This window comes from Dipodomys merriami, unplaced genomic scaffold (genome assembly GCF_024711535.1).
Source record: "Dipodomys merriami isolate MVZ:Mamm:240054 unplaced genomic scaffold, mDipMer1.0.p SCAF_106, whole genome shotgun sequence".
Lineage (NCBI taxonomy): Eukaryota > Metazoa > Chordata > Mammalia > Rodentia > Heteromyidae > Dipodomys > Dipodomys merriami.
In genome coordinates this window covers 603,143-619,513 of record NW_027202338.1, presented here as the reverse complement: position 1 = coordinate 619,513, position 16,371 = coordinate 603,143, and the positions used below count along the sequence as shown (strand labels likewise).

At 54.7% G+C, this 16,371-nt stretch overlaps 2 protein-coding genes across 2 annotated transcripts; one reads left to right on the top strand and one right to left on the bottom strand.

Moving 5' to 3' along the window:
- The first annotated feature begins 4,164 nt into the window (after nt 1-4,164).
- Nucleotides 4,165-5,692, top strand: LOC138811610 (syncollin-like). Its single transcript, XM_069999331.1, has 2 exons — nt 4,165-4,562; nt 5,562-5,692. The coding sequence occupies exons 1-2, from the start codon at nt 4,165-4,167 to the stop codon at nt 5,569-5,571; spliced, it is 408 nt and encodes a 135-aa protein (XP_069855432.1). The 3' UTR covers nt 5,572-5,692.
- A 581-nt stretch (nt 5,693-6,273) lies between these two features.
- On the bottom strand, nt 6,274-11,510 carry LOC138811406 (F-box only protein 50-like). The gene is made up of 6 exons (XM_069999150.1): nt 11,180-11,510; nt 9,651-9,713; nt 9,518-9,569; nt 8,819-8,914; nt 7,319-7,457; nt 6,274-7,228 (listed from the first exon to the last, which is right to left on the bottom strand). Exons 1-6 carry the CDS (start codon nt 11,508-11,510, stop codon nt 7,088-7,090), a joined length of 822 nt encoding a protein of 273 aa, XP_069855251.1. The 3' UTR covers nt 6,274-7,087.
- Nucleotides 11,511-16,371: the final 4,861 nt, after the last annotated feature.

The following is a 16,371-nucleotide window of genomic DNA, read 5'->3' as shown; positions in this document are numbered from 1 at the left end:
ACTTACCCCCTGGCTTCTGCTCACCCAGCCTGGGGCACCCCCTAGAGGCTGGCACCCAACTCAGGCTGCATTTGCTGACATGAGTCCCGCCTGCCTGGCTTAGCAAGGAGAGAGAGACAGAGAGACAGAGACAGAGACAGACAGAGAGACACAGAGAGATAACAGGGAGAGAGAGGACAAAGACACAAAGAGACAGAAGCGAGAAAGAAATAGAAAGTCTCAGAGAGAGATAGAGACAGAGACAGAGGCAGAGCAGGTACCAGTGGCTCACACCTGTCATCCTAGCTACTCAGGAGGCTGAGATCTGAAGCTAGAGGTTCAAAGCCAGCTGGGGCAGGAAAGTCTATAAGACTCTCATCTCGGGGCTGGGAAGGTGGCTCAGTGGTAGAGCGCTTGCCTTGCATGCATGAGGCCCTGGGTTCGATTCCTCAGCACCACATAAGCAGAAAAAGCCGGAAGTGGAGCTGTGACTCTAGTGGTAGAGTGCTAGCCTTGAGCTGAAGAGCCAAGGGACAGTGCCCAGACCCAGAGTTCAGGCCTCACGACCAACAACAACAACAACAACAAAAAGACTCTCATCTCCAATGAACCACCAGAAAACCGGAAGTGGCACTGTGGCTCAAAGTGCTAGAGTGCTAGCCTTGAGCCAAAGAGCTCAGGGACCGAGCTCAAGGCTTGATTTCAAGCCCATGACCGAAAGAGAGAAAGTGAGACAGACAGAGAGTTGAGAGAGGGAGAGAGTTGAGAGAGGGAGAGAGAGAGAAAGAGAGAGACACACAGAGACAGACAGAGACAGAGAGAAGAGAGGAGAGGAGAGGAGAGGAGAGGAGAGGAGAGGAGAGGAGAGGAGGCCAGAAGACTTCTCTCCAGCCTGCAGGCAGAGGTGAAGGCAAGGCAATGGGTGGTGAGCACCTTCTCTCTGAGCCCTTAGGTGGCAAAGTGCCCTGGCATGTGGAGCAAGTGCGCATGCTCAGGAGAAATGGCGCAGTCAGGCGTGGCTAGGCCCCCTCCCCCAAGGCTGCTCCACCTCCAACCCTGCACAAGGCGATTTGACTTCCCCTCTGCCGGGTCCCACCTCTTAAAGATAATCACAAAGCAGGAGACATTGGGAGAGGGCTTCAAACCACAGCAGGTGACTTCGGTCTCCTGGGAAAAATGTCACACCGAGTGTTGTCATCTCAAAGTCATTTTTTTTTTCTCTTTTGATGGCTCAGGTAGGCTCGAATTCATTTTGATTGGAAGTAATAGAATCCCACTCAAACTAGCTTAAGTAAGGAGAGGCATGTAATCTGAGGAGACAGGATGTGTGAAAGAATCTAATAGAAACATTTTGGCATTATCTTGTAAAGATGAATCTATGCAGAGTGTATGAACCAGAAATTCAACACTTAAGATACGTCAGGAGGAACACTTACACTGGTGTAATAGAGACATGAATAATAATTTTTTAAAGCCAGGCACAGTGGCTCATATCTGTAATCCCAGCTACTCCAGAGGTTGAGAATAGGACAATTACAGTTAAAAGCCAAAAGTAGTGGAACTCCATGCCAATCGGTAAGTTGGACATGGTGGTGCACATTTATAGTCCCAGATGAGGGGAAGGTCTGTAGAAAAGAGCACTGTGGTCAGAGATCAGCCCCCAGATCCCTGCAGATGTCAACATTCCAAGGGGACCAGAAAGGTTTTGTGGGTATTAATGTCCACTTCACATACGAGGAAAATAGAATATAGAAGAGTTTGAGTAACTTGAACCAGACTCATATAGCCTATAAAAGATGGAGCTGAGATGGTGGCTTATGCCTGTAATCCTCACTACACAGGAGGCTGAGATCTGCTGGTCAAGGTTCAAAGCTAGCCCAGGAAGAAGAAAATCTGTGAGACTTTTCTTTCCAATTAACCACCAAAAAAAAAAATCAAAAGTGGAGCTGTGGCTCAAATGGTAGAGTGCTAGCCTTCAGTTAAAAAACAAAATCTCAGGGACAACGCCCAGGTGGCGAGTTCAAGCATCAGGACCACCTTTCCCCCAAAACAAATAAACAAACAGAAGATTTGAACTTGGGTCCTGGAATCCAAAACCAGCAGGTTCAAGTCCTTCGTCACATTGCCACCTGGTGGTTACTCCTGGTATTGATGATGATGAAACCCTCAAACCTGGGGAGCCCTAGGGCAGATCCTGGGACTGGTGGAAGGTCTTCCTCTTGGGGTACTCTGTGCCCTTCATCAGCTTTTCCTCAGCCATTCCCATCTTCCCCTTGGTCTTACAATCTTCTATTCCTGTCCCTACTCCTGGGAGCAGGTTCCAAATTTGGCTGTAGGCTGTGTGTGTGTGTGTGTGTGTGTGTGTGTGTGTGTGTGTGTGTCCTGGGGCTTGAACTCAGGGCCTGAGCACTGTCCCAGAGCTTTTTTGCTCAAGGCTGGTGCTCTACCACTTGAGCCACCACTCTGCTTCCTTACTTTTTTGTTGTTTCATTGGAGATAAGAGTCTCCCGATCTTTCCTGCCTGGATGGTCTTTGAACCACAACCCTGAGATCTCAGCCTCCTGAGTAGCTGGGATTACAGACATGAGCCACTAGACACCCAGGCTCAACATCTCCTTTTCTCCGATCTCTTGGAAAATGTCAAATCAAAGGTGAAACATTCTGAAAAACAGAATTTGTATATGAGTTGAAATAGAGAGATTGGGGAGAGAGAGAGAAAAAAATAAACCCAAGCTGCCGTTTTTCCCACAGCCTTCAGGCTTTGAGTTATAGTTATTGACTTACTGTCTGCCTTCCTCAAGGACGGGACCTGCTTCCATTTCAAGAAGAGTGTGTAATGAGATGGTGATGGTCCTACTATGTGTGCCGTGCATGTGAAACAACTGGAAGGTGGATTCTGGGGTATGAGTGCTGAGGACTCTGTGTGTGTGTGTGTGTGTGTGTGTGTGTGTGTGTGTGTGTGTGTGCATACATATGCACACACACATGCTCACTTGTGGTCTGACCGTGTGGCATTTTCCACATGGGAGATTTTGTGACAGTGGCTATGTGTTGGGACTCATCTTTCTGTCCCTGCCAGACTGTCCCTGCCATGTGTCTGAAGCTCCCTGGGTCTCTCCGGGGTGGATGGGATTAGAGGGGACTCTTTCCATCTAGGGGTGTCAGAGAGCAGTCAGTGGGGCCCTGGGCCTCTGGAGTGGACAGATTGCTCTGGGAAAGCAGCAAGTGTAGATTAGATTTCAGGGGTTATGGAACAGAAAGGAAAGAGAAGGATCTAGGTCAGTTCTGGGGCAGGACCAGGGACTCAAACTAAGCCCTGTGCACCAAGCAGCTGCAGGGTGATGGGTGGTGTCCTTCCTGTCTTGTACGTTCATATTTATAGTATCATCTTCATTCCATTCTGCGTATTAAAATTTTATGTCGTGTATACAAACAATGTTTATATGAGCCGGGTGTGGTGGCACACATCTGTAAACCCTGCTCTTCAGGAGACAGAGGCAGAAGGATATTTCCCTGAGCTAAGGATCACAATTCTGTCTCAGCTGAGCCTGACATCCTAGCGACTCAGAAGGCTGAGATCTGAAGATGGGGGTTTAAAGCCAGGCCTGGGGGCAGGAAAGTCTGTGAGACTCCAATCTCCAATTCTCCAGCAAAAAAAAAGTTGGAAGTGGAGGTGTGGCTCAAGTGGTAGAACACCTGCCTTGAGGAAAAAAAAACATGAGGACAGCATCCAGGCCCTGAGTTCAAGCCCTAACACACACACACACACACACACACACACACACACACACACACACACACACACACACACATCTCAATGAATTAATATTTTTCTTTTTTTTTTGGTCGTGGGTCTTGAACTCTGGGCCTGGGCGCTGTCCCTCACTCTTCAGCTCAAGGCTAGCGCTCTACCACTTGAGCCACAGCACCACTTCTGGCTTTTTCTGCTTATGTGGTGCTGAGGAATCGAACCCAGGGCCTCATGCATGCAAGGCAAGCACTCTACCACCGCACCACCTTCCCAGCCCCATGAATTAATTATTAAAGAGATTTCAAGGTTAAGAACATCTTAACTTGCTGCGGGGTGGGGGGAGAGGCCCCACTTTTATCTCGCAGCTTCTCCCTTCTCACGGGTCGGGTACATAAAGTTGAATCCCAAAGCCTCGGCTCTCAGTGTCGGGTACCATGACGCAGCTTTGCCTCCTACTGCTGCTGGCCCTGGGCCTGGCCGCCATCCCCCGGGCCCGGGGTGCCTGCCCGGTGCCCGCCGATCTGAAGCAGCCAGATGGGACGCGCACGTGCGCCAAGCTCTACGACAAGAGCGACCCTTACTACGAGAACTGCTGCAAGGGCGCCGAGCTGGCGCTGCAGCCGGGCGCCGACCTACCCTACCTGCCCTCGGACTGGGCCAACACGGCCTCCTCGCTGGTGGTGGGCCAGCGCTGCGAGCTCACGGTGTGGTCCCTGCCTGGCAAAGCTGGCAAGACTCGCAAATTCTCGGCGGGCAGCTACCCTCGCCTGGAGGAGTACCGCAAAGGCATCCTGGGTGACTGGTCCAACGCCATCTCCGGCGTCTACTGCAAGTGAGAACACTCCCCCTTCCCCAGAGCCAGCCCTGGGGACCCCATCTCAGAGGGTACCCCCCAACCCTGCCTTCTTGTCTCTGATCTCATCCCCATTCCCCAGTTGATTTCCTTCAATCAACCTCTGGGGGTTCCCAGATTGGAGCCACATGCACCCCCAGTATGCTGAGTAGACTCCCTCTCTTTCTGTATCCCCTACTTCCCACAGCTGCACCTCCACAGAGGCTTCCTGGTGAGCTCACTGACCACCTCTCTTCCCAGACCCCTTTCTTTTTTTTTTCTTTTTGTGGGTCCAGTCATGGGGCCTGAACTCTGGGCCTGGGCGCTGTCCCTCAGCTCTTCAGCTCAAGGCTAACACTCTACCACTTGAGCCACAGCGCCACTTCCGGCTTTTTTCTTTTTGCTTATGTGGTGCTGAGGAATCAAACCCAGGGCCTCTGGCATGCAAGGCAAGCGCTCTACCACTGAGCCACCTTCCCAGCCTCCCAGACCCCTTTCATCTGACAGCTCCAGACTCAAGGCCCAGGCTTTTTTTTTCTTTTTGCCAGTCCTGGGGCTTGAACTCAGGGCCTGGGCTCTGTTCCTGAGCCTCTCTGTGCTCAAGGTTAGTGTTCTACCATTTGAGCCACAGTGCCACACAGTAGTGCTGAGGAATCGAACCCAGGGCTTCATGCATGCTAAGCAAGCACTCTTCCACCAAGCCACAATCCCAGACTTTAAAACAACCCCGGCCTCAAAACTCAAGGCCTGGTCTATATGGCCAAACCTAGTCTAGCCATCCATGCTCCCCCCCACACCTGGCCTCCCGAAGATCAGCCTCAAAACTAGTCCCAATCCTGGGGTTTCCCAGCCCCACCTGTACATACCAGAGCTCCTAGACCAACACCACCAAGCACCCCCCCCCACCTCCCAGCCCCAAGCTCTCCCAGGCCAGGACCCCCTGAACCTATAGCCTGGCTCTTCCCCTTCACCTGGTGAGAATCTCTCATCTTCTTGCAGGTGTAACTGAGGATCCTTCATCTCTACCCAACTCCATGCTGAATGCCCCTTCTGCCTCTTCCTTTGGCCTCTCCCACCCCCAGTTCCAGGAGGATGGAGCTCTCTGCTGCCCCCACCTGGCCTGTGTACAATACAGCCCTACTGAACCTGCCTCTGCCTGCCATGCTGCTGTGTTCACACATGAACGTGTAGTGTAGGGGGAATGGCAGGATGTGCCACCTGGGTCAGCCTAGACCCGGGGCAGTGCCAGGGTTGGGAACACAGCCATCGACTGTGACTGAGAGTTAGGTATGCATAAAGATCCCACCCAGAGGGCTAGGTGTGGTGGCTCACATAGCTAGCTACTCAGGAGGCTGAGATCTGAGGATTGCCCAGTTCACATAGCCCAGGCAGGCGAGTCCCTGTGACTCTTATCTGTCATTAGCCAGCAAAAAGCCAGAAGGGAAGCAGCGGTGGCTCAAGTGATAGAGAGCCAGCCTTGAGTTAAAAAAAAAGCTAAGGGACAGTGCCCAGGTCCTGAGTTTAAGTCCCAGTTCACACACACACACACACACACACACACACACACACACACACACACACACACAGGTGTTGGTGTGGAAATTCCACAGTGGTGAAGGATTGGAGAAATAGAGAATGGGATTGGACTGGAGGGGGGTTCTGAGGACCAGAGACCAGGGGTGCCAAGCATCTTTGAGCATATCATTTTATTTGTTTACTTGGTGGTGACTTCCTGAGCATCTACTATCTGACAAACACTGAATTCAGGCATGGAGCCTGTACCCAGGGGGCTGAAAGAGTCAGAGCTAGACAGTCAGGGAAGTGGGAAGCCAAAGACCAGGCCAGATTTGGCAGCAGGGAAGTAGAAAAGGCCCAGGAAGACAGTGGGGAAGATTATGTTGGGCGAAGGGATCAGATTTGGAGTGCTGACTGTAATCCTTGCTACTTACAAGGCTGAGATCCCAGGGTCACGGTTGGAAGCTAGCCAGGGCAGGAAAGTCCATGAGACTCTTATTTCCAATTAATGAGCAAAAAGTCAGAAGTAGAGCTGTGCTTCAATTGGTGGAGTGCTAGCATTGACCAAAGAAGCTCAGAGACAGTACCCAGGTCCTGAGTTCAAGCCCCAGGCCTGGCATTCAACAAACAAACAAAAACTGGGGACTCATGGCCTGTAATCCTGGCTACTAGGAGGCTGAGATCTGAAGATCAGAGTTCCAAGCCAGCTGGGACAGGAAAGTCCATGAGACTCTTATCTCCAATAAACCACCAGAAAGCCAGAAGTGGTGGTGTGGCTCCAAGTGGGAGAGCACTAACCTTGAGTGAAAAGAGCTCAGGGACAGCACCTAGGCCCTGAGTTCAACCCCATGACTGACCAAAAAAAAAGAGAGAGAGAGATTCTGAAATGGCAAAGAGCTGACAAAGCAGGTTGGCATGAACGACAGATCGGAAAGCCAAGGGTCAGGAAGAGGGTGGGGCGAGGCTCAGAGACCGCTCTGAGAGGCCCAATCAGCTCCCTGAGAGGCCCATCACTCCCTGAGCTGCACAGACACGGAGGAGTCGGTCACCCTGGTCCTGCGGAGGCCCCTGGGCTCTATGCGGTTCTTGGTCTTGTGCAGGAAGTGGACGAACCTCACCCCGGGGCCGTATTGGCGGAAGACGTGTGACACCTGTGACAGAGCAGGTTTAGGAAGACCCCACCCCACTGCCCTCCCTCTGCAGGGTCCTGGAGTGAGGGGACCGGGCCGGGGGCATCTCACCTGGATCCAGTTCCCCGGGGGGCCCCTCCCCAAGGTGCGGGGGGCCACGTGGTGCTGTGCAATGACCGTGCGGCGGTCGGCGGCCAGCAGCCAGACGTGCAGTTCGTACACACAATCGTCCAGCCGGCTGTCCTCAAACCTGGAAGTGGGGTCCCATTGTCAACCATGTCCCCCAACACCCCTTATCCCAACCACCTTATCCCAGCCTTATCCCCCTTTCCCAGCCTCCATCTCGGCTCAGAACCATTCAAATCCTCTACCCAGGCTGGCAGTTTAGGGCAGGGTGGTAAAACACCTTGTCTTTAGGGGGGGCGTGTCTAGAGATAAATTGGAGGGGGGGCAAGTGTCACTAGCAGTGACCACCAAATATGCTGGGACAGGTGAGGATTCGCAGGTGGGGGGGCAGGAGGGGGCAGCCCAGGGGGCACCGGATTGCATGGGGCCCAGCTGGGCATAGAGCAGACATATCCTCGGAGCGCCTGGGGATAACTGCTTACAGCAAGGAGGAATCCATTTTGAGACTAAGGAGGGAACCATGGGCTGGGAAGGTGGCTCAGTGGTAGAGCGCTTGCCTTGCATGCCTGAGGCCCTGCGTTAGATTCCTCAGCACCACATAAGCACAAAGAAAAAAGCCAGAAGTGGCTCTGTGGCTCAAGTGGTAGAGCGCTAGCCTTGAGCTGAAGAGCTGAGGGACAGCACCCAGGCCCAGAGTTCAGGCCCCACGACCGGACCCCCCCCCCAAAAAAAAGGTTTAAGGCCTGTCCAGGCAGGAAAGTCCATAAGACTCTTATATACACCAATTAATCAGCAAAAAACCAGAAGTGGAGTTGTGGCTCAAAGTGATAGAATGCTGGCCTTGAGCAAAAGAGCTCAAGGACAGCACCCAGGCCCTGAGTTCAAGCCCCAGGAGCAGCAAAACAACAACAACAAATCAAAACCAAACACACACACACACACACACACACACACACACAAATGGTACCAGACATTCAAAGAAGGAAACACTGGGCAAAAGCCACAGATTTTTTTTTTGGGGGGGGGGGTTGGTTGTAGGGCTTGAACTCAAGGCCTAGGCACTGTCCCTGAACTCTTTTGTTCAAGGCTAGCACTCTACCACTTTGAGCCATAGAGTTACTTCCAACTTTCTGGTGGTAATTGGAGAAGAGTCTCATGGACTTTCCTGCCCCAGCTGGCCTTGGACCCTGATCCTCAGATCTCAGCCTCCAGAGGAGCCAGGATTACAGGCGTGAGCCTGTAGCAGGCATGGTCTTGTGGGCGTGGCTGTAGCAGGGCATAGGCGTGTCACTGTGGGCGTGGCTCACTGTGGATAGGTTTCCCAACGTGTGCAATGGCGTGGCCATCGATGTGGGTGTGGCCTGGTGGTGTGGGCGTGGCGTTGCTAGCTGCGTTGTAGGCGTGGCCAGGCCTGCGCTAGAGGCCCAGTGCAGAAGCAGCCCTGGGTAATCAAGGTTGGCGCTGCGGGGCAGGCTGGGCACGCACCAGTCCATTACGGTGACATCCGGCTGCTCGTCATCCAGCAGCTCCTCCCACAGGCCCTCCGCCAGGAGGTTCACGCACTGCTGCTTCACTGTCCAGCTGCAGAGGGAGAGGAGGGGGGACACAGAGGTGGGGTCTGGTCCAGCTGTGATCATCAGGGCTCCAAGGTGACCCACACACAGATGCTGGGTGCCTTGTTCATGCCTGAGAATCTCAGCTCCTATGAGCCTCTCCGGGGACCATGAACTCTAAACCTTTGGTTACAGATGGGGAAACTGAGGCAGAAGATGAGAACTTGCACAGCCAGGGTTAAACAGTGAAGAGTAGCAGAATCAACACGCTAACCAGAGCATGTGTGACTGGGCCACGGAATTCCAGCCTCTTGGTCCCCGGGCATTATCAGGGCTGGGTTCACTGGATGACAAATGGCAGCCTGGGTGTCCCTTCCCTCCCAGAGGAGGAAGAAGAGGTCAGGAACGATCACAATAGCAACGTCAACGGCTACTTAATGGACCTAGTAGGTGGTGCTCCTCTACTCCTCCCCCGCCCCCCATGCTCCCTGTTTGGCAATCATTCTTTCTCACTAAACTTTGCAGAAGGCAGAGGCCCAGAGAGTCTAAGTCTGTTTCCCCAAGCCACACAGCAGACTAGAATTGGAAGAAAGATAAATATTTCCCACACAACCAGGGCCTTGCTGCTCACCTGAGATTGTGCTGGAGCTTTTCAGATCCAATGTACCATCCATGGAAATTGCCTGGCAGGTGGGGATAGTTAGAATGTCATTGTCCCCTAAGAATAATGCACACACACCCCCCAATACAACCCCAGCACTTACCCAGGGCCTCCAGTGGTTGCTGGGTGGGGCCAGTAGGAGGAGCTGGCTGGTAAATGTTAATACCTGAAACCACAGCGTTGCACACAGCCTTAGGCTCCCCCTTCCCCTCCCATCCCCTCCCTCTTCCCTTCCTCTTACCCCAGGCTGTGGGGGGGAGAGGCTGGAATCAGAGGCCCGAGGAACGAGTCCCACAGGGATGAAGGAGTGAGGGTTGGGGTGGGTAAGGGGACAGAGAATGTGTGGGGGGAGGCAGGGGTGCTGTGCCGTCTCACTCCAGCCCCCCCCCCCCCCCCCGTCATCCCAGCTCCAACTCAGGAGGCTGAGATCTGAGCATCACAGGTCAAAGCCAATGCAGGGAGGAAAGACTTTGAACCTGTTTATCTCCAATGAACCCAGGGAAAAGCTGGAAGGGGAGCTGTGGCTCAAGGGGCAGAGCTGCAGCCTAAGGGACAGTGCCCAAGCTCTGAGTTCGAGAGGGGAGGGGAGAGAGAGAGAGACAGAGAGACAGAGACAGAGACAGAGAGACAGAGACAGAGAGATAGAGACAGAGAGACAGACAGAGACAGACAGAGAGACAGAGAGGCAGAGAGACAGAGACAGAGACAGAGAGAAACAGAGAGACAGAGACAGAGACAGAGACAGAGAGATAGAGACAGAGAGACAGAGACAGAGAGACAGAGACAGAGACAGACAGAGGCAGAGACAGAGGGACAGAGACAGAGACAGAGAAGCAGAGGCAGAGAGAGACAGAGACAGAGACAGAAAGACAGAGAGACAGAGACAGAGCCACAGAGAGACAGAGAGAGAGACAGAGACAGAGACAGAGAGACAGAGACAGAGAGACAGACAGACAGAGACAGACAGAGAGACAGAGAGGCAGAAAGACAGAGACAGAGACAGAGAAACAGAGAGACAGAGACAGAGACAGAGAGACAGAGAGATAGAGACAGAGAGACAGAGACAGAGAGACAGAGACAGAGACAGAGAGACAGAGAGATAGAGACAGAGAGACAGAGACAGAGAGACAGACAGACAGAGACAGACAGAGAGACAGAGAGGCAGAAAGACAGAGACAGAGACAGAGAGAAACAGAGAGACAGAGACAGACAGAGACAGAGAGACAGAGAGATAGAGACAGAGAGACAGAGACAGAGAGACAGAGACAGAGACAGACAGAGACAGAGGCAGAGACAGAGACAGACAGAGGCAGAGACAGAGGGACAGAGACAGAGACAGAGAAGCAGAGGCAGAGAGACACAGACAGAGACAGAAAGAGAGACAGAGACAGAGCGACAGAGAGAGAGACAGAGACAGAGAGACAGAGACAGAGAGACAGAGACAGAGACAGACAGAGAGACAGAGACAGAGACAGAGAGGCAGAAACAGAGAGCGTGCAGGTTCCAGGTAAATGGGAGAGCTCGGGGTCACAGAGGCCAGAAAAGCTGGCACAGAGGGAGCGCCAGAGCCCGGGGAGAGGCGGGGGACCGGGCGGGGACCGGGCGGGGAGAGGCGGGCGCGCGGGCCCGCACCTTCGGGGTTGGGCGAGCGCAGCAGGTTGCGGTAGAGCGGGCGGCGCAGGAGCAGCAGCGTCCAGGTGAGGCCGGCGGGCAGCGCCAGGCTCCCGCCCGGCGGCCCCCACTCCTCCAGCAGCAGCTGCCGGGCGCTGGCCTCGGACGGCGGCTCGGGCCGCGGGGGCCCGGGGGCCTCGGGGCTGGCGGGCGGCGGCGGCGAGGGCGGCGGCGGCGGGGACGGGGGCGCGGGCGGCGGCTCCGGGGAGCTGTCCGGGGAGCTGTCGGGCCCCGCCGCCGCCGCCGCCGGCCCAGCGCCCCGCACGGCGTCCAGCTCGCGCGCCTTCTCCATCTGTCCTGCGGGTCCAGCCACTGAGTCCGGGGCTCCCGCGGGCTCCGGGTTAACTGGGGCGGGAGGGGGCGGGGCGGCCCAGCCCGCACTTAATAGAGGGCGTGTTGGGGCGAAGATCTGGGCCCGCGGGGTCCTCCTCCCTCTGACTGGAGCAAACTTCCCCCAGATTTCCTTCCTGGGAACAGGAGTCCAGGCCCAGCCTCCTCCCTCAGACCCGGGGGTCCAGGCCCAGCCTCCTCCCTCAGACCCGGGGGTCCAGGCCCAGCCTCCTCCCTCAGACCCGGGGGTCCAGTCCCCAGCCTCCTCCATCAGACCCAGGGGTCCAGTCCCCAGCCTCCTCCCTCAGACCCAGGGGTCCAGTCCCCAGCCTCCTCCCTCAGACCCGGGGGTCCAGGCCCCAGCCTCCTCCCTCAGACCCGGGGGTCCAGGCCCCAGCCTCCTCCATCAGACCCGGGGGTCCAGCCTCCAGCCTCCTCCCTAAGACCCGGGGGTGCAGTCCCCAGCCTCCTCCCTCAGACCGGCGGGTCCAGGCCCAGCTTCCTTCCCCAGGCCCGGGGGGGTCCAGGCCCCAGCCTCCTCCCTCAGACCCCGGGGTCCAGTCCCCAGCCTCCTCCCTCAGACCTGGGGATCCAGGCCCAGCCTTCTTCCTCAGACCCAGGGGGTCCAGGCCCAGCCTCCTCCCTCAGACCCCAGGGGTCCAGGCCCCAGCCTCCTCCATCAGACCCGGGGGTCCAGCCTCTAGCCTCCTCCCTCAGACCCGAGGGTCCAGTCCCCAGCCTCCTCCCTCAGACCCGGGGGGGGGGGTCCAGGCCCCAGCCTCCTCCCTCAGACCCGCGGGTCCAGGCCCAGCTTCCTTCCCCAGACCCGGGGGTGCAGTCCCCAGCCTCTTCCCTCAGACCTCGGGGTCCAGTCCCCAGCCTCCTCCCTCAGACCCGGGGGGTGCAGTCCCCAGCCTCCTCCCTCAGACCTCGGGGTCCAGTCCCCAGCCTCCTCCCTCAGACCCAGGGGGTCCAGTCCCCAGCCTCCTCCCTCAGACCCAGGGGTCCAGTCCCCAGCCTTCCCCAGGCTCCACACTGCCTGTCCCAGTTTCCCCCAAGGCCAGCTGTGGACAGGGGCCTAGGACTGACCTGGACAGCACAGTGAGGAGTTACGTCAGGGCAGGGATGGGGTTTTGGTTCATGAAGACCCTCCTTTCTCCCCCACCTGGGCACACCTGGGGACTGTCTGTGCTTGAAAGCAAGTTGCAAAGAGCAAAGCAAGGCCGGGAAGGCGAGCTGGGCAGGAGGTGGAGGACCCCGGGGGCTGCCTGGAAGTAAGCAGCCTCCAGCTGGGGTTTTCTGGGTGTTTGCACCCCTTCCTGCCTCCTCCCTCAGGTCACAGATGGGAGGGAGGGATGGGGGGATGGTGGAGGCCGGGTGCTTGGGGGGGGGGTAGGGAAACCTGTAGAGCCAGATGCTTTTGGTCAGTCACATCCCACACCTTGCCCAGGTAAGCCCAGAGTTGCAGAGAGAGGACCCAGAGCAGAACCCACAAGCACTCCCAGGTTACTTCATCCTCTCAACGAAGAGGGAGGAGCTGGCCGGGCTAGGTGGTACACGCCTGTAATCCCAGCATGCAGAGAAGGCTGAGACATGGGTTCCAAGACAGCTTGGGTGACATAGTGAGCCCGTCAACACACTTCCTCGGTACCACCCCTTTCCCCCCCCAAAAAAAAAAAGATAAACAGAGCCTTGAGCAAAAAAAATAGCCCAGGAACTGTGCCCAGGCCCTGAGTTCAAGCCCCAGGATCAGCACAAATAAAATAGGAGCAAATGATTGGCAGTGTACAGGGAGAGGTCACATCAGGTTTCTTGGTACCCACAGTTCCACGGGTACTTCCTGTCCCACATTTCCCAGCCCAGGGCACTGAGCCCCGTGCTGTCAGACACGGGGCTGGGCTGCTACCCCAGTGATGACGCCATGTAATTGAGGGCTGCCTGTGTGCCAGGTCCAACCCTGTTGTTGTGCCCATATTGCAGGTCAGGAAAACGAGCACAGAGAGGTCCAGGAACTCCCTTGACATTGCACAGCCTGGCAGCCAAACACTTCTGCAGACACACATGGTTAACATTGGTTGATTGTCTTCCTGTGTCTGGATGGGACCAGGAAACTGAGGCACGAGAGATGACCTAATCTGCCCTGATGTGGGAAAACACCAGGGGAAGGGCCCAGAGGCTGGGATTTCTGGGAAGGACAAACTAATCAATGCCTGCTCAAGGCTGGTGCTCTTCCACTTTGAGCCACAGCTCCACTTCTGGCTTTCTGGTGGTTCATTGGAGATAAGCATTTCACACTTGCCTGCCTGAGCTGGCTTTGAACCATGATCCTCAGATCTCAGCCTCCTGAGTAGCTGGGATTACAGGTGTGAGCTATGGGTGCCTGGCTTTTTTTTCTCCCCCTTTGTTTGGTCGTGGGACTTGAACTCTGGGCCTGGGCACTGTTCCTGAGCTCTTCAGCTCAAGGTGAGTGCTCTTTCACTTGAGCCACAGCGCCACTTCGTTTTCTAAGTGGTTTATTGGAGGTTAGAGTCTCACAGACTTTCCTGCCGGGCTGGCCTTGAACCAACGATCCTCAGATCTCAACCTCCTGAGTAGCTAGGATGACAGGTGTGAGCCACTGGCGCCCAGCTTTTTTTTTTTTTTTTTTTTAAAGACACTGTTGTTCTGTGGCTCAGGCTGGCTTCCACTCGGCATCTTCCTGTCTATAGTGCTGGAATTACAGGCTTGTGCCACCACTACTGGGTTAAAAACACGGAGAGATGTTTTGGTGCTGGGTGGGGTGGGGTCAAACCCAGTGTCTCATGCATACTAGGCCAGTACTCTACCATTGAGCTACACACCCATTCTTGTCTCAGAGCTTTTGCTGGAGACATTGTTCCCGCCTGAGGTGCAGATCTCCTCCCATTCAGTGGCTCCCAGACCTTGGACCATGTTTGGGTCATGAGACCAGGGTAAACCCCAGAACTTAGGAGAAAAAACAAGGAAACAAAACTCAAAACTTCTACGTGAACCGGAGGAATCCCTGAGCGCCAATCTAGCTTCCTGGAAGAAGGAAGATCATGGTTCTAGGCCAGCCCAGGCAGAAGTCTCTGAGACTCCAGTACAATCATCAGATGCTGGGTAGAATGGTGTCTGATTATTCCAGCTATGGTATGAAATGAAAAAATAGGAGGATCATAGTCCAGATACAGACCCAGGCAGGAAGTGAGACTATCTCAAGTAGCATATAGCTGGGTGCCAATGGCTCACATTTGTAATCCCGGTTACTCAGGAGGCTGAGATCTGAGGATCAAGGTTCGAAGCCAGCCTAGGCAGGAACGTCCATGAGATTCTTATCATCAATAAACTACTGAGAAAGAGCCAGAAGTGGTGCTGAGGCTCAAGTGGTAAAGCACTAGCCTTGAACACAAAGAGGCTCAGGGACAGAGCCCAGACTCTGAGTTCAAGCCTCAGGACTAGCAAAAACATAAACAAAACAAAAAACAAACTAGTATATAAAAGGGCTGGAGATGTGGATCAATGACAGCGTTAGCCTTGAGCTGAAGAGCTGAGGGACAGCATCCAGGCCTAGAGTTCAAGCCCCAGAGGTATAGCTGGAAAGTGAATTCTAATACAACATTGCAAACTGATCTCAGCTCTGCAGAGCTGAAGCTAGAACCCACACCACCCCTTCCCAACTAGCTTACATTCTAGGTTTGGAACGCTCTCTGGAGATCCAAGGATTAAAGGTGTGTGTGGTCCCCAGCTTGGCACTGTTGGGAAGTGGTGGTAGGACCTTTAAGAGGTGGAGCCTAGTGAGAGGTCTTCCGATGGGGGGAGAGGCGGGGAAGGGGGGAGAGGGGAGGGTAGGCTACTGAAGGCACTCCTGGGACCCCTGTCTCTTAATTTTTGTTGTTTGATTGGTTCTGAGATTTGAACTCAGGACACTTGGCCAGGTAGGTAGGTGCTCTACCACTTGAACCAACCACATCTCCAACCCTTTATGCTTTAGTGTTTTTGTTTTGTTGGTCATGGGGCTTGAACTCAGGGCCCATGCACTGTCCGTGAGCTTTTTCACTTGGGCCTAGTGCTCTACCACTTTGAGCCACAGCACCACTTTTGGTTTTCTGGTGGTTCATTGGAAATAAGAGTCTCATAGACTTTCCTGCTTAGGCTTTGAACTGTGATCCTCATATCTCAGCCTCCCAAGTAGCTAGGATTACAGGTGGGAGCCACCAACATCCAGCTTGCTTTAGTTCTTCAGACTGAGTCACACCTTTGCCAGATGTCTAGCCTTTATCCTTGATCCTCCTACCTGCAGCCTCCGAGTAGCTACAATGACAGGAGTGTGCTACCACACTGTCCTGGAGTGAGGAAGCTCCATCCAGGTCATTAGTACAGGGTGATCTTATCTCCAGCTCCCAAGCTTTTGCCAGATGTAGTAGTATTTCTGTGTCCCAGGGACTAGGGAATGGTCACACCATTTTTTTTTTTGGAGGGGGGAAGCAGGACACTGTTCAACCTATTCCAGATAGAGGTCCCCTCAGGAGACAGGGATAAGCCTTGGGGGGGGCAGGAGAATCTAGTCCTACTGTCTGGTAATGGCTCCTCATCAATTGTATAGAAGGCAGCCTGGGTCCTCACAGCTTAGAACATTCCGCTCTACAGCTCTGCACGGCCACACCCCAGCCCTTGCTTCGTGTGCTCTTGGTGGCCTGTGACTACTCAGAGAGGCTTCCTTGGTCACCTTCTGGCTCACCCGGGCAGGGCCTTCATTGGATTTGTTTACTGAGTGTCCTCAGCTCAGGGCTGATGGGACAGTGGCTCTGCTTGCTGGGCCGGGA

Bases quoted from the DNA above. Each gene is read 5' to 3' on its own strand.
- LOC138811610 (XM_069999331.1), top strand. From the start codon at position 4,165: ATGACGCAGCTTTGCCTCCTACTGCTGCTGGCCCTGGGCCTGGCCGCC.
- LOC138811406 (XM_069999150.1), bottom strand. From the start codon at position 11,510: ATGGAGAAGGCGCGCGAGCTGGACGCCGTGCGGGGCGCTGGGCCGGCG. The intron at 9,714-11,179 runs GTGCGGGCCCGC...CTGTGGTTTCAG, and splicing joins GCGCTCGCCCAACCCCGAAG to GTATTAACATTTACCAGCCA. The intron at 7,458-8,818 runs GTGCGTGCCCAG...CCCCACTTCCAG, and splicing joins GATGTCACCGTAATGGACTG to GTTTGAGGACAGCCGGCTGG.